We start from the raw sequence: 21,368 nt of genomic DNA, 5'->3' as shown, positions 1-21,368 counted from the left end.
CTGAGCGATTACGTAAACAGGAGCGCGCTTCAACCGGCTTCACTGCCCGTACTGCCGTTTACAACCCCTTCAAATCCACACGGATCACAACGAGAAAACCGAAACACCACAGTCGGCCAGTGCCTTTGACTACTATGGATTCCATCCCTAAGAAAGACACGGAGAGCACGTGCGTGCTCTGCTGCCTTGACATCGACATTTTCGCGCTGGGGAAATGCGATCACCCGGTGTGTTACCGCTGCTCCACCAAGATGCGGGTGCTGTGCGACCAGAAGTACTGCGCCGTCTGCCGGGAACAGCTCGACAAGGTGCCGCCGCCTCTCATTCAACAGCGCTCACAGGCCTCGGCCTCTTCTACACAGCGAGCGTGCTACGCGATGCGACAGAACTAGAACGCGCTCGTTATAATGTCGTTATAGCTGATTATAATGGAAGCGTTCGTAGTGTAGATGGGTTAGTCACATGGGACCAATCAGCTATGTAAAGTTTAATTAGTTTCGAAATGCCATGTTGTTTCTTCCAAAGTTAAATTGATTTTGTTGTTAAACTAATTGGTTTGTTGGTTGTAGTTGAGACGGCCTATCCACCTTTTTCCTGAACGGGGAAGTGTTCCACGATTCGACTGTTTTCAATTTCCGGTCTCCAGTGTTATCGCTTGCACCGGCGTATATTCTTAGTGGGTAATGTAATGTTTAAGGTATTACATTACATACTTCACAGAGTCGAGATGGCCGTTTTTTATAGACAGTGCCTCACCTGAGTGTGTAGATGACATGAAGCGATGGTCAGAGGTTAGTTACGTTGATATCATTAATTATGTTGTTATGTTATGACAGCCAACAACGGCACAAGTTGAGCATGATATTCATTTTTACACCAAGTAACACTTCAATGGTTGTTGTTCCCCTCTGTTTTGGCAGTTTTACTTGGCGTCCCGAGACCAGAAATACAAAACAGGCAATTAGAATCATCACGGCGCTGCCGAGTGGTTGCTCAGGAAAACTGTTTACAGAAGTGATTCATTGCGTGACTTTTCCCGTGACAACTTGTTGGCCACGTCGTTCAAAGTTTGATTTGATACAAGTTGAGTTAACATGTAAATATAGCAGTCGACAGATGCTTAGGAAACAAAGTATTACTTTTAATAATATAATAATAAAAATTAAATAAACGTGAGCAGGGGACAAGTTACGTAATCGGCTTCAGATAACACCGACAGGCTGTCAAAGTGTGACGTCATGTTAACAGTGATTGACTCATGTCTCATAATGTGCCCATTAAGCATTTAGCTACATTAGTCAGCAAGTCTTGCATTGATTAGCTAGTGCACTTGGTCTGTTTTACTTAACTGACAACGTTTAAATGGAGTGTAAGGAGGTCTGTCAATCAAACAGTTTTTTGACAAGTAAATAAGTATCTGGTGTGATTTACTATTTTTCTTTCATTATTTTTTTTCTTCAGGTGGTCTTTGTAAAGAAACCTGAACCATTTGCAGATCTGAACATTCATCAATATCAGTGTGAGAAGAAATTTGACATATATTTTGGAGATGGAAAAACTTATGCACAGTTCAGGTACTTCATTAGTCATTGTCAGTACTTAAAGGAATAGTTCACCCAAAAATCAACATTCTTTCATCATTTACTCACCCTCATGCCATCCCAGATGTGTATGACTTTCTTTCTTCAGCTGAACACAAACAAAGATTTTTTTTTAGAATATTTCAGCTCTGTAGGTCCATACAATGCAAGTGAATGGTGGCCAGAACTTTGAAGCTCCAAAAAGCATATAAAGGTAGCATAAAAGTAATCCATAGGTCTCCAGTGGTTAAATCCATGTCTTCAGAAGCGATATGATAGGTGTCGTATGGATTACTTTTATGCTGACTTTGATTCTTGGAGCTTCAAAGTTTTGGCCACCATTTACTTGCATTGTATGGACCTACAGAGCTGAAATATTCTGAAAAAATCTTGAGAGAAGTGTAAATTTTGGGTGATTTAAGTCAATTTGACTATCCCTTTAATTCAGCTTTTTCTGTTACTAACAAGCTCTTTTTTTATTGTCTACAACAAATGCAGGAAGATTTTGTTACATGAATGTCCACATTGCCCAGAAACAAAAGTGTTTTACAAATTCGAAGAGTTAGAGCAACATATGCGGAAACAACATGAGCTCTTCTGCTGCAAGTTATGTGCCAAGTACCTGAAGGTAGTGTATTTCATCCTAATGTGGTGACTTCAATTATTTGCCTTGGCTTGCACATCATATATATACAATGAATTTGTTCAACTCTACAGATATTCTCATATGAGCGAAAGTGGTATAACCGAAAAGAGCTGGCTCGTCATCGAACGCAAGGGGACCCGGATGATACGTCGCACCGTGGGCATCCGCTTTGTAAATTTTGTGATGATCGATATCTGGACAACGATGAACTGCTGAAACATCTGAGGCGAGATCACTACTTCTGCCATTTTTGTGATGCAGATGGAGCTCAGGAGTATTACAGGTAGAATTTCCATTCTGCAAGCACTATCAGTTGTTCAGCAGTGTTCTTGTACTACCAGACAAAAGTTCAGACATACCTACTTACTATTTATTAGTATCACTATTTTATGCATTTTAAAAAGATAGTAAGGTCATTGAAAATATGGGAGTAGTATGGGAATAATGTAGTGTTCAAAAAAATGTGAAACAAATCAAAACCCTTTGCCAAGATTACATTTCTGCACACTCTGGGTGTTTTCTCAACCAACATTATGAGGTATCCACCTAGGATGCTTTTTAAACAGTATTAAAGGAGTTCTCATTTATGCTGGGCCCTTATTGGCTGCATTTTCTTAACTATTCGGTCCCATTACAATCAAATATATCAACAGGGCTTTATGATAATGAGTAACAAATGTAGTCAAATGTTTCCAAATTTATTCATTTGGCAAATGCCTTAAAAGCACATTGCAGTGCATTTAAGTTATACTACTACTCAGTATGTGTGTTCCCTGGGAACCAAATCAAAATGTGTTATATCTTTGCCCACAGTGACTACCAGTACCTCAGTGAGCACTTCAGAGAGAGCCATTATCTCTGTGAGGAGGGCCACTGCAGAACAGAGCAGTTCACTCATGCTTTCCGCACAGAGATTGACTATAAGGCTCACAAAGCTGCCGCACACAGCAAAAACCGGGCAGAGGCACGGCAGAATCGGCAAATCGACATACAGTTCACCTATGCACCCAGACAGCAACGAAGAAATGATGGTAAAGCAGAATTTGCTCATTTTGTGTATTGAATATAACCGTTCAGGGGCCGCAAGTTTTAGACCCCATTTGAATGTCATTTTCAGTTCTGCTTGGTGGCGATGACTATGAGGAAGTGGATCGCTTCAACAGACAGGGACGGTCGGGAAGAGGAAGAGCTCCTGGAGGACAGCAGAACGTAAGGAGCTGGAGATATAATCGGTACGTCCTCATTAGTAGTATTGTCGGCTGTTTGCTGACATTATTATTAGAGAGCTTATGGAAGAATAAATTTGCTGTTGACTGCAGAGAGGAGGAGGACAGAGAGGTGGCTGCTGCTTTGCGAGCATCGATGGCTGGCCGTGTGCAAGAGGAGAGAGGCCACGTCCCAGACAGAAGCAGCCAAAAACCACGCAAAGAAGAAAAGATTGAACCAGATGAGATGAGAAACAACAGAGCTACAGTGAAGCCACCGAACGAAATCCAAGGTAGGAGAATTGAAAGTGTGGTGTTTTTTATGGATTTAAAAAAAAGTGAATTAAACTGCAGATTTAAATATATTTCAGCTCGAACAATGAAGAGTAATGCCTCTTCGGCTGGTGAGGACTTCCCAGTTTTAGGGGCAGCTGTGCCTCCAGCTCCCATTCCAAGGTATGTGCATCCTCGTTTCCTCGCTCCTCCATCCTCAAGCACGTGACCCGGAAACCGATCAAAGTACGCCATCATGAAAGACGTATCAATTCTCTAAATGCTTCGTTTTTTGACGAAGCAACTGACGCACGCATAAATTCTCCTCCCACTTCACATCTGACACAACAGTTTTAATTCATGTTTCACCTTTGCAGTTTAAATAAACCATAATTGTCACTTACTTTAAAAGTGCATCTTGAATTATTAGGTTTTATTATGAAACTATCAATAAATAAAATTTCAACAATATAACAGCAAGCACTCCAAAGTAATGCAGCTGCGCAAAGACTGCAGACGCTTGAGCAAAGAAACACCGGAGCATCCTGTGTGGAAAAATTTTTGGTTGAAGCACCTGACGCACATATTAATTCTCTTCCCCCTTCACTTCTGACACAATAGTTTTAATTCATGTATCACCTTTTTTAAATAAACCATAATTGACACATACTTCAACAGTGCATCTTGAATTATTTTGATTTATTATGAATATATTAATAAAGTTTCAATAACAACGTCAACCACGGCAAGGTACTGCAGCTGTGCTAAAACACGCTCTGAAGTGAGCAGGACATTTAATTTTACAAATCCTTGTGGCTTTGATTCCTCCATCCTCGTTTCCTTTTCTCGAATCCTTTCCTTGTTTCTATAGAGGGTGGAGCAAGGACGCAAGAAAAAGAAGCAAGGAAAGGAAATGAGAAGCACTCATAGGCTTACAATGGACAGACCTGAGCCATATATAGGGACCAGCAGCCAATTTTAACATACCCCAATTTGTTAAGAAAACAATTCTTGAATCATAATACTACCCTTGCAATTATTACTAGGGGTTTTCTTCATTTAAGGGGTTTGTTGCAACTGGGTACACAATATTAGAGACTTGGGGTAGGCTCTTTTGACTTTAGTAACTACCCACAACTCTTTCATTGGCAAGAAGTATTCGCACTATCTACAGACAATGTAAAAATAGAGTTATAAAATAGTGAAATCTAAATATATCAGTAATTAACAATGTCATTGCTTCTTGCCATTGCAGCAAGGTCAAGCAAACTCCTGTCTCTCTGAAGGAAGATGATTTTCCAAGCCTGTCTGGCTCTGTAGTTTCCAGTCCAATGACACGTGCTTACACAAATCAACCCAAGAAAAATTCATCCTTTCAAGAGGAGGACTTCCCAGCACTGGTCGCCAAGATCAAGCCACTTAAGCCCCAGGCGAATGCAAAATCTGCATGGTCTCAAGCAGGAAGTAAACCTGTGGTGGTTCCCAATAAACCTGTGGTTCTGCCAACCAAAACAACCCCTGTAGTCTCTTCATCCATACTGTCTGCCAGTGACCCGCCTCCCAGTGGTAGCGTGCCTCAGCCTCTCACTGCCGTCTCGTCTCGAAGCAAAAATAAGCTCGCCCCAGCAAAAACCAACAAAGCTCCACCTAAAGTCAAATGTCCATCTTCGTCCGATGATGAAGACTCACAAAACAGTAAAACTTCCCAGGAGATCCGTGCGGTACCCACCATGCTTGACATCTCCACTTTGCTAATGGTGAAAGGTGGCTCATCTCAGCCAAATCTCAAAACCAGTAAGAATAAGCAGGCAACAACATCATCTTCTGCAACTCCCTCGCATACTGCAGAGTTTGTGTCGAAAATAGCTCACAAAGAGAATGTTCCTGAGGCAAAACCTCCAGATACCGGCCTCACCAAAGGTCCTTCAGCCCCCAAAATGAACTGGTTTATCAATGGACTTACAGAGAAGCCAACAGAAGCACTATCATGTACAACATTTCCTGAAAATATTCCTTCCCCATTAAAGCAGCCTGAAAATGAAAAAGTCAGTCCATCCAAGGAAGAGGATTTCCCTGCTCTTATCTCAAAAAAACCTCCACCTGGTAAGTAGGGATGGGTCACAATGTTCAACTAGTCATCTATGAATTGACTAGTCTATTAGTGAGGTTGACTAGTTTTTCATATTTTTAGCAGTGGTGCTTTAATTTGCATGCTGACCTTGAGCTCGATATAACCCTTTTGGAAAAAAATTAAAATGAATCCACTAAAATGTATCCCTGCTTCAGCAACACACATTCAGACAGACAGATCTTCGGCTGTGAAGCTTGCTTCACATCTTATGCTGTTTTTTTAAGTGTCCTGCCATGAGCATTGGGTTTTTAACTTGGTGTGACTAGTTAAACTTTAAAAAAAAGTCCTCAAGAACTTGGCATACATTTTTTTCCTTTGCACTCCATCTAGCTGTTTTTGCCCCTACGAAATGCATCCAATCAGGGTGAACCCAGCACCAGTTTAATTGTACAGGGTTTCCTTAAAACCGACTAGTCAAATAGTCATGCAGGCATCCCTCATACAGTGGCAAGAAAAAGTATGTGAACCCTTTGGAATTACCTGTGTTTATGTATAAATTTGTCTTAAAACCTGGTTTGACAGGAAGGGGCCTGAGTAGCTCAGCGAGTATTGACGCTGACTACCACCCCTGGAGTCACAAGTTCGAATCCAGGGTGTGCTTAGTGACTCCAGCCATGTCTCCTAAGCAACCAAATTGGCCCGGTTGCTAGGGAGGGTAGAGTCACATGGGCTAACCTCCCTGTGGTCACGATTAGTGGTTCTCGCTCTCAATGGGGCGCGTGGTAAGTTGTGCGTGGATCGCGGAGAATAGCATGAGCCTCCACATGCTATGAGTCTCCGCGGTGTCATGCACAGTGAGCCACTTGACAAGCTGCGTGGGCTGACTATCTCAGAAGCGGAGGCAACTGAGACTTTTCCTCCGCCACCCTGATTGAGGTGAGTAACCGCGCCACCACGAAGGCCTATTAAGCACTGGCAATGGGCATACCAAATTTAAAAAAACATAAGATATCCTACAGGATAATGTCAAGGTGGCTGTGCACCAGCTGAAGCTCAGTAGAAGTTGGGTGAAGAAGCAGGACAATGACCATAAACACTGTTAAATCAACCACAGAATTGCTTCAAAAAAAGAAAATTCACCTTTTGGAGTGGCCCAGTCAGAGCCCACTAACCTAATAGAGATGCTGTTGAATGACCTCAAGAGAGCCATTCACACCAGACATCCTGAGAATATGGCTGAGCTGAAGCAGTTCTGTAAGAAAGAATGGTCCAAAATTCCTTCTGAATGTTGTGCGGGTCTAATCAGCAGCTACCGGAAATGCTTGGTTGAGGTTATTGCTGCCAGAGGAGGATCGACCAGTTATTAAATCCAAGGGTTCACTTACTTTTTCCACAGCACTATGAATGTTAAATGGGATGTGTTCAATAAAGACATGAAAGATTATAATTGTTTGCATGTTGTTAGCTCAAGCACATTGTGTTTGTCTATAATTGTGAGTCATGACTTTGAAGATGAGATCACATTTTATGACCAATTTCAATTAATGCAGAAATCCAGCTAATTCTAAAGGGTTCACATACTTTTCTTGCCACTGTATGTAGTTTTGCAAACCCCTGCTGTTAAGAGGGTACCCTTCTTAAAAGAGCCTAAGCCCAGATAATGGAATTGCTCATAAACAAGCTTTGTTTTCTAGGTTTTAAAAGTGCATTTCCCTTGAAGAGCACTCCAAGTGTGCCACATTCTCCTCCTCCTCCTCCTGGACTTGGGCCTGTGGTTAGCAAGCCTCCTCCAGGATTCACTGGCATCCCGCTCAACAGTAATGTAGTGGAACCAGCAATGTCTGCTGTTAACAGGTTAGAAAAATTTTTATGATTTTGAATAATTTTTCTGATGCCAATAGTTAGAGTGCTAAATAGAGAGAGACTGATAATCGGTTTGACTGATATTTTTAACTGATATTTATACTTTTTCACTTTATCGATTCTGGAATATCTGGTTTACTGCTCAAGTTAGACACAAAATACTAATATCACTTAAAATTAAGTGAGGGACTTTGTATAAGTGTATATTGCAACTAAGTTAAATTAAGAGGTTAGTGATAAATGATTAAGTTGTTATTGTGCCTAAAAGCAGAAATAAAACAAGAATTAAAAATTGGTTATGCATAGGAATGTGCACAAGTAATCATTTAATCAAGTACTCATTCAGCTTTAAATAATTTTACAAGTTATATTGCAATTTGATTTTCCTTTGTCCCTTTGCCTGCTGTGGGCAACATTGAAACTGCTTCTCTTGTCTAAATCTTGCTGTTATTTCTCCCAAAAAGAAAATTATTTAAAGTGATTGTATCGCTTCAGAAGACTTGGAATGTACACTCCCTGTACAAAAAAAAAAGTTGCCTTTTGGATCTAAAAAAGCAGATCCTTTAATTAAGCAGAGCTTATAGTTGGATGATTATAGCTTCTCATTTCTTAAACAACCATGTCGGAAGACGTATCCCGTGGTCGTGGAAAAGATGTTACTGTGTTTCAGAAGGGGCAAATTATTGGCCTGCATCAAGTAAAGAAAACAACTAAGGAGATTGCTGACATAACTGGAACTGGGACACAGAACTGTCCAACGCATTATTAAAACCTGGAAGGAAAGTGGTGAACCATCAACTTTGCGGAAGAAATGTGGTCAGGAAAAAGTCTTGAATGATCATGATCGGAGATCACTAAAATGCTTGAAGTCACATTGTAAAAAATCGACAGCAGAACTAACGGCTGTTTAATAGTGAAAGTAAGAGCATTTCCACACGCACAATGCAACGAGAACTGTTTAGTCCCAATACTGTAAGCTGTGTGGCCACAAGAATGCCAATTGTTAGTGAGGCTAATTGGAAAAATGTACTTAAATTTGCTAGGGAGCATAAAGATTGTGTTGTCTGAGTCCAGATTTACCCTATTCCAAAGCGATTGGGCGCGTCAGGGTAAGAAAGCGCATGAAGCGATGCACCCATCATGCATAGTGCCCACTGTACAAGCCTCTAGAGGCAGTGTTATGAACTGGGGTTGCTTCAATTGGTCAGGTCTAGGTTCAGCAACGTTATACAGCAATAAAATGAAGTCAGCTGACTACCTCAATGTACTGAATGACCAGGTTATCCCATCCACGGATTATTTCTTCCTGGACGGCACGTGCATATTCTAGGACAACAATGCCAAGATTCACTGGGCTCAAATTGTGAAAGATTGGTTCAGGGAGCATGAGGAATCATTTTCGCACATGAACTGGCCACCACAGAGTCCTGACCTTAACCCCATTGAAAGTCTTTGGGATGTGCTGGAGAAGACATAACGGAGTGGTTCAACCCCCGTCGTCAATACAAGATATCGGACAAAAATTTATTGAAATTCTGGATGGAAAATAAATGTTGTGACATTGCATAAGGTTGTCCAAACAATAACATAACGAATGCGTGCCATAATCAAAGCTAAAGTTGGTCCAATGAAATATTAGAGTATGCAACTTTTTTTTTTGGCCAGGCAGTGTATGTTTCTATGTGTGAGTGCAAACAGGTTTTTTGTGTGTGCGTTAATTTTTAAAGCTAGATCTTGTTGTTTATGCATAGTGCTCATTTTTCCATAAGAATAACAGGTTCTTAAATTCTAAATGTAAGGTAATCGATTACTTGTTTTTTGTGTTCGAGTACTTGACTACAAAATTACTCAAAATGCCCAATCCCTTGTTATGTATATCGGTTATCAGACACAAACATTAAACACAAAAATAATCAGTATCGTATCGGTTATTAAAAACCAATATCTGTCCATCTTTAGTGCTAGATCCAAGCCAGTATCAATATACAGTGGCCCCTTAAGTATTTGGAAACTTAAGCAACACTTTACAGTATACAAATTTCATTGCATAAATGAGATATCAAGTGGCTTTACTTTTCTTAGTTATTTTTGCTAGTACTTGGGACAAGTTGAAAACTGTGCTTTTGCTATCTTTTAAATACTTTGAATAAACTTGGTATGCATTAAATAGATGGCTCTTGGTTTGATATTACAAGAACATTGATTTTACCCAGTATTTACTAAACATGCACTGATATTTTACAACAGAAAATCTGATTACTTTGCCTGGCTGATATATATTGTTATATTATTTGTACTTGTTATAATGTTGTTTGATCAAAAAAAAAAAAAAAAAAAGGAAATTATGAAAGTGCATCACTTTACTTCATCAGGCATTGTGTTTGCTGTCATTTCAGACCCACACCTGCAGTTGGATCCTACCTCATACCTGAAAATTTCCAGCAGAGAAACATGGACCTTATTCAGTCGATTAAGAATTTCCTTCAAAATGATGAAACCAAGTTTAATGAATTCAAACACTATTCAGGCCAATTTAGACAGGTAACAGTCAAAGACTAACTGTAGGACCACTTTTATTTGATCTCCTTTTATTCAGTGATTTATAATGAATTATTTCCCCATCCCTTATTAGATAGTAACAAAATAATTCTCTTCTGTTGACCAGGGTTTAATTCCTGCTACCCAGTACTACAAAAGCTGCCAGGAACTGCTGGGAGAGAATTTCAACAGGGTCTTCAACGAGCTGCTGGTTCTCCTACCAGACACTCGCAAGCAGCAGGAGCTTCTCACTGCTCATGGGGACTTTAAGGCCCTTGAGAAACAGCAGCAAGGCTCAAAGCCCAAGAAGAACAAAAAGAAAGCCTGGCAGACAGGCACCACCAACAACAGCCTGGAGCTGGACTGCCAAGTGTGTCCCACCTGTAAACAGGTGCTGGCTCTGAAAGACTTCAACACCCATAAGACCCTGCACATCGGAGACGATGACTTCCCCTCTCTCCAGGCCATAAGCAAAATCATCAGTTAGCTGTCAGTGAACGCACCTCTACAGCTCAGCCACAGCAGTCTGCGACACAGGGACTGGTACTTCACCAGATGCTCGAAAAGATGAGGGGTGATCTAAAGTGCACATGTGATGTGTACTTGCATTGTTTAGATGAAAGTTTGGAAGTGCAGCATTTTGAAGAGGAACAAAGTGCAAGTGAGACTGTAACCGTTTTGAAGGGAGCCGAGTTAAATCTACTTGAAAGGTTGAGTTAGAACTTGAATTTCTTTAAAATACCCCTTTTTCATCAGGTTTTTCCAATGCTGTTAGCATGGTCATTTGTTTTTTTAAATGCTGTCTGGTTGACTGCCTTTGAAAAATAACGTATTTATTTCAAAACGCTCCTGTCTGTTGGCTGAAAAATATTCCTCATTTATGTTTACAAGCTATACAGCACATAAAAATAAAAATGGTTAATATATAGAATTTCTAGAGTAAGGTACAGTGATCAATATACATTTAAATGCAGAAATGCATTTTTGAAGAACACTGAATATTTGTGTTGAATTGCTTTGCAATTAAATGATCAAGCCAGGGAACAAAATGCACCACTCTACTTGTACAGTATATGATTGTCTGACATGAAACCTCAACACTTGTTTAGGTGTGACTGACACATTTCACAGTCATACAGTTGAATCAGTGCAAGAAAGATCACTCATCAGGAAATTGCCTTCAAATATACAAAAATGTCAGAGGCTTTTTGCTTTTAAACATCTCTGCATTGCGCTTGTGCCTCTTTTAAATTGGGTTTCACACTGCCATAGTCCACACCCCTGTAGTAAGGAAACCTGCAGAAAAAAATGCTTCCTAGTTAAATATTTTAAACATCTAAACGTTTTTAAATTTGCAATCTGTCTACTTTAAAACAAACAGCTGCTCCTTATATGCAGTACTCAAAACTCTTCACTACAGAGACTTAATGTCTTACTTGAACAAGGTTTCAAATAATACTTTGGAAAATATTTACACTATTTTCTGTTCTTAATTTGAAACCATAGATCATCATAACTTAAGCATTTGAAGAGGTTAAAGGGATAGTTCACCAAAAAATGAAAATTCTCTCATCATTTACTCACCCTCAAGCCGTCCCAGATGTGAATGAATGACTTTTTTCTGCTGAACACAAATGAAGATTTTTAGAAGAATATTTCAGCTCTGTAGGTCCTCACAATGCAAGAGAATGGTGACCTGACCTTTGAAGGTACAAAAAGCAGATAAAGTTAGCATGAAAGTAATCCATACTCCAGTGGTTTAATCCATGTCTTCTGAAGTGACCCAGTTGGTTTTGGGTGAGAACAGACCAAAATATAACTCCTTTTCATTGTACATCTTGACAGTCTCCTTGGCGATCATGATTTAAAACTGTAGTGAAGTGTAATCGAGCTTGAAATCATGATCGTGCATGGCGTCTGCAATGGCAAGGTGTACAGATATTTTTCTTAAAAAAAAAAAAGCTTTTGTGTTCAGCAGAAGAAAGAAAGTTATACACATCTGGGATGGCATGAGGGTGAGTATATGATGAGATCATTTTTCATTTTTGGGTGAACTATCCCTTTAAATTGGGCCAGAACGGTCAGATCTAGGGGTTCCCCCACCTCCAAAATTTAACAACCTGAGTGTTTTAAACAGTTTTTTAAAGTTTAAAATATTACAGGGTGTGGCTTCTACATCACACAGACTTTTCTATAATTGAGTGTTTTCAAGTCACACATTACAGAGTGATCGACTCATGAAAAAAAAAAAATATTTATTTTCATGATGTCTGACAACTGCAGTCTGAAGACATTCCATTGGACAAGAACAAGTCTTTTGAGTACAACTTTCACAAGATGGGTTATATTGCCTGAAGTTACAGTATGTAATATGTTTAAAAAGAATCATGGACAAGATCTCGAAAGCATTTTACTGGTGCAAATTTTGCATTTGGGGTACAAATACAAAAACTAAATAAGGTCTTGTGTTTTTAGTTTCTGATCTTCAGGATCTTTTTACCTGTTATCTGTCATACTTTTTAGAGTTGCAAATTTTGAACCAGCTTAACATGCCTCAGTAAATGTCTCTCAGGAGTGCAGTGTTAAGTACAGGAAACACTAGACCCTGACCACTTTCACAAACATACTCCATTTACATGTATTGAAGTACAATCACTATAATTTTGTGTATGTTGCCCTATCTCTGAACACAGAAACATTACCAGAATTCTACCACATATCAGACAAAGCACTGACGTTGGTCACCAAACATTTTTTTTTTTTTTTTTTTTTTTAATAACAGCTAACTGGTGAATATCTGAAGGGAGTCATTGTGTCCCAAACACATCACTTTGTAACCATTGCCATATATATATATTTTTTAAATGACTTGCCATTCAGTTTATTTCCCATTTCTAATTTTGTAAACATAGCAAGTGATGACATTGTTCAAGTTTGTATACTTATAAAATATTTCATTAAAATGCTGGTCATATACAGTAATTCAAATTTGATAGTATCTTTTTGTGTTAATCTTTTTCATAAATCTGACTGAACCTTGACAGAACAATTATCATGGCTCTGTATTGCAAAACTAATTTCAATGGTGTCTTGGTAATGGTGCAGTGTTGGGTAAGTTACTTAAAAATAGTAATCCACTACAAATGTCTAAAATTGTAATCAGATTACTTTACCATTTACTTAATTTAAAATGTAATCGCATTACTTGTTACTTTTAAGTTACTTTCTAAAACACTTTTCCACTCAACAAATTCAAAATACACACAAGTCATACACTCAGTACCTCACATTCCTCACATATGTATTCTACATAATAATATATTAGATATAAACATAACCCTAAAATGTACTTAAAAGTAATTCAGTTAAATGAAAGTCAGTAACTGAAATCTGATTACAAGAATTTAAAATGTAATGCATTACACTCCTTTTTTTTACTTAAAAGTAATTGTAGTAACTTATTACTTTGTAATTGGATTACACCCAACACTGGTCTTTAGTACAACATAAAATTCATTATTTTGTTTTGTACGTTGTTCCAATTATTATTATTTTTGTGGGATACATTTAACCTTTATAGTTTGATATTGTCAGAAATATCTTGCATCCTACCCTACAAAAATCCACCCAAATAAAAGTCTTTATGCAGTTTTGATGTATAGGCAAAACACATTTAGTGCCTCCACTAAATCAAACACTGAATTCACAGGTTTATATATTTTTTTGTTTTACACTGAAATAACCTTTGATACATAAGACATCCTTATCTACAACAGAACTCAAACCTCTCTTAGGCAGACAATTTTGGCAGCTTTTAGTTGGAGAACATTTAAATGTATTATGGACTGCCTTTCCATGTTTTAGATATTGCACTTTATATACAGTACCCGACGGCATAATGGAAACTGAATATTTAAGTTATTGTTTGTGATGCATGGCACTTCATAGCTCTCTAAATATAACACATGCAATATAACAAGTTCCTTTTTAATTTTTACACAACACTGAAACTGATACCCCTCAATCGGTTTCATTCCTCCTGGTAAATTAACATGTAATTTTCCAAACAAAAATGAAATCACAGTCAACATAATCTTGTACAGAATTTCACTGAACACTACAACCTATGAACATTGTCACATCTCTTCAGTTTGAAGGTCAGTGCCACCCATCCACACTGATTCTGATAGAACGATGACATTGCACACAAACTCTGTTGGGCATCTCTTTAGTAAATTGGCACCTGGTAGTTTGGGGCAGTGGAGTCCAGGTTTTCAGTGAAGGGTGGGCTCTGGTATGTGTCAGTGGGCTCAGTGTTTGGGCTGGTGGGGTAGGGCTGGATGGGTGGGTTGCCATCGAGGTGCTCTTTGGTGAAGAGGGACATGTCGGTTCCTAGCATGTACTTCTGCACAGCTCTTACAGTCAAGCCAGCCTGAAGTTCAAAGCAAAATATATTAAAATGCACCAATACAAAATTTGTGAGCTGATACTCCATAATTTAGAACAACATACCTCAAACATACACCAGTCAAATCACTGATAATTAACTTTTACAAAGTTTCTTACAACTTCGAAAGAAATTTAAATAACTTTATCCTCTATCTCGCCAAGTTTTGTCAGTTATAAACAATGCACGGAAACAAAAAGCACATTATTAACTCACATTAACGTTCATAGCTTACATTACCTGAAATCTAAATGATGAAGCTCTTCCCGTTTTAGCTAAAGCAGCCTTTGCTTTAGCTTTAAAGGTACACTTAGTAATTTTTTGAACTTGTTGTCTTGGACCTTCTGTATACCAGTTCTGTACTTTAGCCCACTACGCCACCACTACTCCATGCAACAGCTGATTTTGCTTTGGCTTCATGTGGAACTATTTTCATTAGCGAATCAAAAATAACCAGCCATATTGTTTCTAAAATTTAATTTACTCAATATTTAGTGCTGTAGTAAAGACACCTCCATTTAAATCTCCATGCTCTTAAAGGAACCTCCGCTTAAAAGGGCACCTTTACATTTGTGAAGGGCACATTTAGATTTGTGAACAAAAGGGGCAGGGGCTTGTGCCCCTGTAGCCCCTGTTCTGTGCACGTCAGTGGAGCAAAATATTTCTGAATGTTGGTCTGTGTACTCATACGTCAGACGGATGCTTTTGGAACATCTCACTTTGGTTGTGTCCAGTTTCATTAGTTTTCAGCGTCAAGTTAAAGCTGAGATATGTAATTTCTGCACCACTAGCACCACCGTACAGAATTGCAAAAATAAATGTTTGTTTTAAACAACTTGCTGAAAATGCCCCCATCTGCCGCTGACTGAACAACCAGATAGTCCCGCCCCAGACTCACACCATTCTTTGAGTCAATTTTATAGTGTCGGGTCACTCAAAACAAACTGAGGAATATTTATAGTGCCACAGAAGTACAATGTTTAAATTTACCTACAAATGGCTTACTTACAGTTGTCTTTGCATATTAAGTTGGAATAAGAGAAAATATTTTAACACAGAAAATGTAACACACTCCAGCTTTAAATGTAGTTTGAAATGCTGAAAATATATACCTGCATTCTGTTAAGCTCAGTCAAGCTGTCTTTGAGTATAAAAGCGCATCTGAGGAAGGCTGTGCTGACTGTTGCTCTTGTTGGTTTGATGCGAGTAGCAGTAGAGCTGCATTTTTGCTTTGTTTACTTAGTTATGTCTGTGACATTCTCTATAATGAGGTTTTCTGTGCTGTACTTAGACTCTACACATTTTCTGCTATTCTCCTGTGTTGTCTGTGCAATCGTTCGCGGAGACATTGTTATTTCTTATTTGTTATTATATAAATTATTTTTTCCCCTCTGTCAGTCCTTTACTATGGTATGATACATCACCCCAAACACACTATTATGACAAAACCGACTGTAATTGGTCATGTCAGTTACATGGCTTTTCCTGTCTAAATGGGCGCTTCTTGTCCAATTGAAGTGCCTATAGACCCCAGACCTATGCCGTAGTCATTAGTGATGGGAAGATCGTATCATTTTACTGACTTGAATCTTTGAGTTTCGTTCAGCAAAATGAACGAATCTTTATTCAAGTCATTTCGTTCATTTGAGCAGAATTAAATTAAAATGTTACATTTTCAATAGCCAAACCCCCCCAACACGTCTACTTCTGCAAACTTTGATCATAGTCCCAATAAGAAAAAATGATAATACAGCCAAGGACAAATTATGAGAGAGAGAGATGATTAGTTCGCCTCTCCAGTCTGGAGAGGTGAACTAATCATTTCTGTTTCCTGTACAGCGCCTATGCGGTTTTCACGTAACAAACGAACGGAGGTTGCGCAATGCACATGCGCGGCCAACACAAAATGAACGAATCACTCTCTGAGACTACTCGTTCTTCTGAGTCACATAAAAGATTCGTTCAAAATGAACGAATCGTTCATGAACGATCCATCACTAGTAGTCATAGGTCTGGCTACGCGAGACTAGCGTGTTACGACAGTAAGTAACTGTTTGTGGATACCATAGAAATTCCGTAAACTGACACCTACCTGACGCAAAATTGTCCGTGTCCTCTCTTATAAAACAGCAATTTTATTGTAGTAAATTCCACACAGTTTATTCCAAACTAGTGTAAAACTTGTTGAAGATTAGCGGACAGGTGGTCAGTTCATTAAGAGATGAACTGTTTCCTCACAAAAGCAGTTTATTCAGCACACTGAAGCATCTACTTCACAGACACCCATTCAAAAAAATTAATGTCTCTTCGCCAGTTTACCGCCCATAGAATGTCTATGGGATCGCCGCGTTATGCATTTTATTGCTAACCTTGTAGGCTCTACATGTAGAAGGTCTCTGGTAAAACAGGTGTTGCCTGTACAGCTGGAGCGTTGACTGCCCCCTACTGCCACATCAAGGTGGTACATCAAGCTTGAATTGGTCCGATGGTAGAAATACTCCGCATTACACAGTTTATGTAAGGCAAAGTCCAACGCTCCATTATTTGCTCCCCACCTATGGAAATCAGTCCTATTTGAATAAGTTTGTATATGTAGTTATGTAATGCAAGCGTTAAAATAGGCTTTATTGTCTTTAAAATCATGTGTTATAGTGTAATAATACAGTATTGTATGGGGAACGGAGCAAAAAATAAGTGTTAATCAACTGATAATCTGCTGTTTTACTCCTGATTTGTGTGAAAGTGAATAAAAGTCATTACTGTTGTAGTGCCGCTGCCTCTAGTGTTTATTTCATCAGAAAACTGCAACGATATGTAAAACGGGCAAACAATGTAGTAATGTTTTTACTATGAGACCAGGTTGCAATATTGGCACTGCTGATTCAACTGTAGGCATAAGCTAGAGGCTGAGTGCCAAAGGTAATCACAGCCGTGCAGATATTCAGTACAACAGCACAATTGCAAGTGTGCAAATAAATAATATATATTATACTGAATCTAAAAATTTTAATATAAAATCTAAACATGATTTATTCCAAACACAAATGAGTGATTAACAATTACTAGAGGTCAAACTTCACTCTTGTTCAGTAACTATGAGCCACAACAATGGTTGGTTTGCATCAGGAGTCACTACTAAACACTACTCTCATCCTCATTCACAGCCAGGGAAAAGGAAGTAATTCTTTTATATGTTCCCAAATCCCCTGAGGGTTGAAACCAGTATGTAGGCTCTACATTGTAGAGCAAGCTAATGTCAAAGATAGGTCATGATGTAACAACTTACTCATATCCTGAAAAGGATTGGTGCTCTGCATACCCTGCCATAGCAATGACTAATTACAATGACATTAAAAAGGAATGGCTCTTACTGTCAAGGTAAACCAATAAAATGTGTTTTAATTTCATTGTAGAGGTACTTGAGCAATATTTACCCAGGTGAAGATGGAGAAGAAGGAGAAGGTTATGGCAGCTCTGGCAGCATCCGCTCCCTGATTTAAGGGCAGCTCATATGGGGTGGTGCGCTGCCATTGGTTGACCAAGAAGCAGAAACCAACAAACCACAAAAATGCCCAGAAACCTGTAATCATGCATGCCACCTTTTAAAATCAACAACAGGAAATATACTAGAGTAATAATGAAAAAAACAGATTCCATTGATTAGAGCAATAAGATTAGCTGCCCTCTGTTCAGATTTAACACTTGTTGTATGAAAACCTTAAGTTAAATAACAAATCCAACTTTGTCTTCAATGTACAGCCAGAAATAGACACAATTGCAATGAAAGTGGCAAAGTCTGAAGGCAATACTGTACTTCTGCTGAGTTCATGAATCATTGCCAGACTTTTTGCAAAGTCTATGAACAATTCACAGTTTAAAAATAGCATGCAGTCACAAAGAGTCTAAATCTGTTTTGGCATGCTCTGACTGTTTACCTGAGAATCCAATGTCCAGCATCACTGCCTTCTTCCTGTCTTTAATACTGCTGATTTGTTGGAACTTCATGTCAAGGATAAGGAAGAAAATGCAGGCTAAAAAGGCTATGAGCCCAATGGTGGTTCCATAGTTACAGGCATTGTTGTTCTTGTTGAAAACGCAATAGAGCCTCTCACTACCATGGTTGACATAGCCTTCGTTTATTATGGATCCAAAGACCACTACTGAGAAGATCTATGGTGGGAAAAAATGTCATTATTAAAACTGTTGACCAATATACAGTAAATGACTGTTGTTTAAGTAGTTAGTTTGGTGCAGCTTCACTAACAAACAAGGTCTAATGAAATGACACAAATAAAATAAGAAACAAAATAAGGAAAGAAGGTAAATCCAGCAACACTTGACAGGACTTTTAAAGAATGTAAGCCTAATACACAGATTATAAATGAGTGCCCATGACAAATCATAACATTAATCTGTTAACATGGTCATATGATCATGATCTGGTCAATTCAGTCACCAATTAGAGTTCTGGAAGATATAGTTATTTTAAGACTGCACTCATTACTGTAAACAAGTGTTTCAATTACATTATGAAACAGGAAAAGACAGTGACATAGAGATAAGATCCACTGTATGACTAGCAAAATGCTATTTGATGAGTATTGAGGCACATTGACCGGCAATGACTATTCTAAATCAATATTTTCCATTTGAAGGGCCTATATTTCCTCAAACAAGCCATACTGTCATGTATGAAATGTTGTATTTTTAAGAGTCAAAGTGTATCTAAGGTGACAACAACAACAACCCATTTTTAATCAACTTTTGAAATAACACATAAAACATTCGATATCAAAAGTCCTAAAAGAGAATTATATGCTGCACTAGACTGTTTCAGCTCTGGTACACGTGATGCATTTTGTCTGATGCAAATAAAATCAAATGGCAGTAACAGTGCACGAGCGTATAGTAATGTAACAACCAATCAAAATGGAGAGGCGCCGGTCATATAGAAGCAAACTATGACTGTGTCTTAAATCCTAAAGGGCTAGAGAGCATTTTAGAGCATCACAGCCACTTTCAGTGGAACGGTCGTAATGATACTTAAATGTTGTCTGGATATAAGCAGCTCACTATATGTTTTGAGACACAGACTGTGATGATGCTCTTACTGGAAAAACCCAAGGAGCTCTAAAATAAAAACCTATTGCACAATAGAGAAACGTTTGCATCATTCGTGACATCAACATATCTTATTTTATTGCTTAATTGTTTTAAGAAATATTATTTAACGTTTTGAAGCCAAATCCACGCTTGACGGTATTTATAGCCTAAATAAAATACCTCCAGTCTAAATCATACACTACTTCAAATATGATACCACAGACTAATAAATTCCACAATAAACGACACAAAATAGCTTCTGCAGAAGCAACGCTTTATATGTTATTAATATTCTAGAAAGAATCACACGAGTAACCCCGCCACCAGCGCAAATAGCCTACGGAACATGACATCAATACGTCAATATTTTTACCCAAATGAAAAATCATTTTGCGAATAATCATCCCATAATATCGCGAACATTACATATATAAGAGCAGTAATATTTCCGAGTGAGGTCATTTAATAATTAGGGGGCGCGTAATGAAAATTTTGATTATGATTGGTTCTGGGTTATTTCTACAGACAGTACATGTCTTCTCTGGGCCGATATGCTTATTTATAGGGAAATAAAATCTCTTCTTACCCACGATAATATTCTGAGGATAGTCTGCGGCTGTTGAATAAAGGCAATGGGGTCGAACGCAGACCCGGCTCTTCCAGCGCCAAATGAACCTACTCCGTCCATTTTCCTCCTACTGTTATTCAAGCTCTGGGCTGTGGGTCGAGGTATACACGCACACACACGCACGCACGCACGCACACACACACACACACACACACGAGCTGGCACTTGACTTTTGTTCATTTTAATGGAATAGTTATACTACTACCTCGTGTTTTTCCAAACCTTCCTTTCTTCCGTGGAACACAAGATGTTAGGCAAAATGTTAGGGACTGACAGCCTCAGTCACCATTCACTTTCACTGTATGGACAAAAGATGCAATGAAAAGTGAACAGTGACTGCAAATGGTCAGTGCCTAGTAGGGCTGTCAACAGGGCTGAGAAACAAAATTCCGATTTTTCTCTCACAGTTATCTCTTAAGTTGTTTTAACCCAAATAAATTGAGTACAACAAACACAAATCCTAAAAGTTACTTAAGTGTTTTGAGTTAGGTGGATGAATTTCTCTCACTCTACTGGAATTTCTGAGTTCAATGAGCCAATGGCAACAAATTAAACAAGATTTTGAATATTATATTAAAGTGCTTTTTTGAGTTGACACAACTAACAACTTTTAAGTCAACTTAACATGTATCAATATGTATTTGCCACCTTAACTCAAAAACATACGTTGAATCAATTACAGTACATTCAGTGCCGGGTAACTTCACATCATTCACAAGATCTTTAATACTAAGAAATGCAAATTATTTTTTAATCTAAACACATTGGACAAACAATATCACCCTAAATGTTGTCCTAACTAGCTTAACAATGTCGTCTGAACAAACTATTTAATACTGTACAATATGGCTGATTTGGCAGCTCCCAGCATGAGTTGTGGCATAAATAAATTTTTATGGTTGGTGTTATAGGCTTATTTTTTGCTGTTTGCAGATTTTATCTGTGCTTTTGTTGTTGTTTTTGTCATTGCTGTTAGTTAATGGTTGTGTGGTTGTATTCTTTTTACTTAATGGT

General features: G+C 38.5%; 2 protein-coding genes across 2 annotated transcripts; one reads left to right on the top strand and one right to left on the bottom strand.

The window, feature by feature from the left end:
• Positions 1-12,955, top strand: LOC127451765 (E3 ubiquitin-protein ligase ZNF598-like). Its single transcript, XM_051716693.1, has 12 exons — positions 1-308; positions 1,462-1,574; positions 2,079-2,208; positions 2,298-2,509; positions 3,040-3,257; positions 3,344-3,458; positions 3,546-3,724; positions 3,803-3,887; positions 4,960-5,807; positions 7,470-7,629; positions 10,035-10,179; positions 10,304-12,955. The coding sequence occupies exons 1-12, from the start codon at positions 135-137 to the stop codon at positions 10,661-10,663; spliced, it is 2,739 nt and encodes a 912-aa protein (XP_051572653.1). The 5' UTR covers positions 1-134; the 3' UTR covers positions 10,664-12,955.
• Positions 12,928-20,880, bottom strand: LOC127451766 (synaptogyrin-3-like). Its single transcript, XM_051716695.1, has 4 exons — positions 20,313-20,880; positions 18,559-18,793; positions 18,058-18,203; positions 12,928-14,608 (listed from the first exon to the last, which is right to left on the bottom strand). The coding sequence occupies exons 1-4, from the start codon at positions 20,532-20,534 to the stop codon at positions 14,405-14,407; spliced, it is 807 nt and encodes a 268-aa protein (XP_051572655.1). The 5' UTR covers positions 20,535-20,880; the 3' UTR covers positions 12,928-14,404.
• Between the last annotated feature and the right edge of the window lie 488 nt (positions 20,881-21,368).

The sequence above is a fragment of the Myxocyprinus asiaticus genome, chromosome 14 (genome assembly GCF_019703515.2).
Source record: "Myxocyprinus asiaticus isolate MX2 ecotype Aquarium Trade chromosome 14, UBuf_Myxa_2, whole genome shotgun sequence".
In the NCBI taxonomy this organism is placed as follows: Eukaryota; Metazoa; Chordata; class Actinopteri; order Cypriniformes; family Catostomidae; genus Myxocyprinus; species Myxocyprinus asiaticus.
Note: the sequence above shows the minus strand (reverse complement) of the source record. Positions and strands in the feature narration are given on the sequence as shown.

Coding starts and splice junctions, on each gene's coding strand:
- LOC127451765 (XM_051716693.1), top strand. CDS start 135: ATGGATTCCATCCCTAAGAAAGACACGGAGAGCACGTGCGTGCTCTGC. Junction 309..1,461: donor GCCGGGAACAGCTCGACAAG/GTGCCGCCGCCT, acceptor TTTTTTCTTCAG/GTGGTCTTTGTAAAGAAACC. Junction 2,209..2,297: donor TATGTGCCAAGTACCTGAAG/GTAGTGTATTTC, acceptor TCAACTCTACAG/ATATTCTCATATGAGCGAAA.
- LOC127451766 (XM_051716695.1), bottom strand. CDS start 20,534: ATGAACAAAAGTCAAGTGCCAGCTCGTGTGTGTGTGTGTGTGTGTGTG. Junction 18,794..20,312: donor TCCTCAGAATATTATCGTGG/GTAAGAAGAGAT, acceptor TTCCCACCATAG/ATCTTCTCAGTAGTGGTCTT. Junction 18,204..18,558: donor GCTGGACATTGGATTCTCAG/GTAAACAGTCAG, acceptor GCATGATTACAG/GTTTCTGGGCATTTTTGTGG.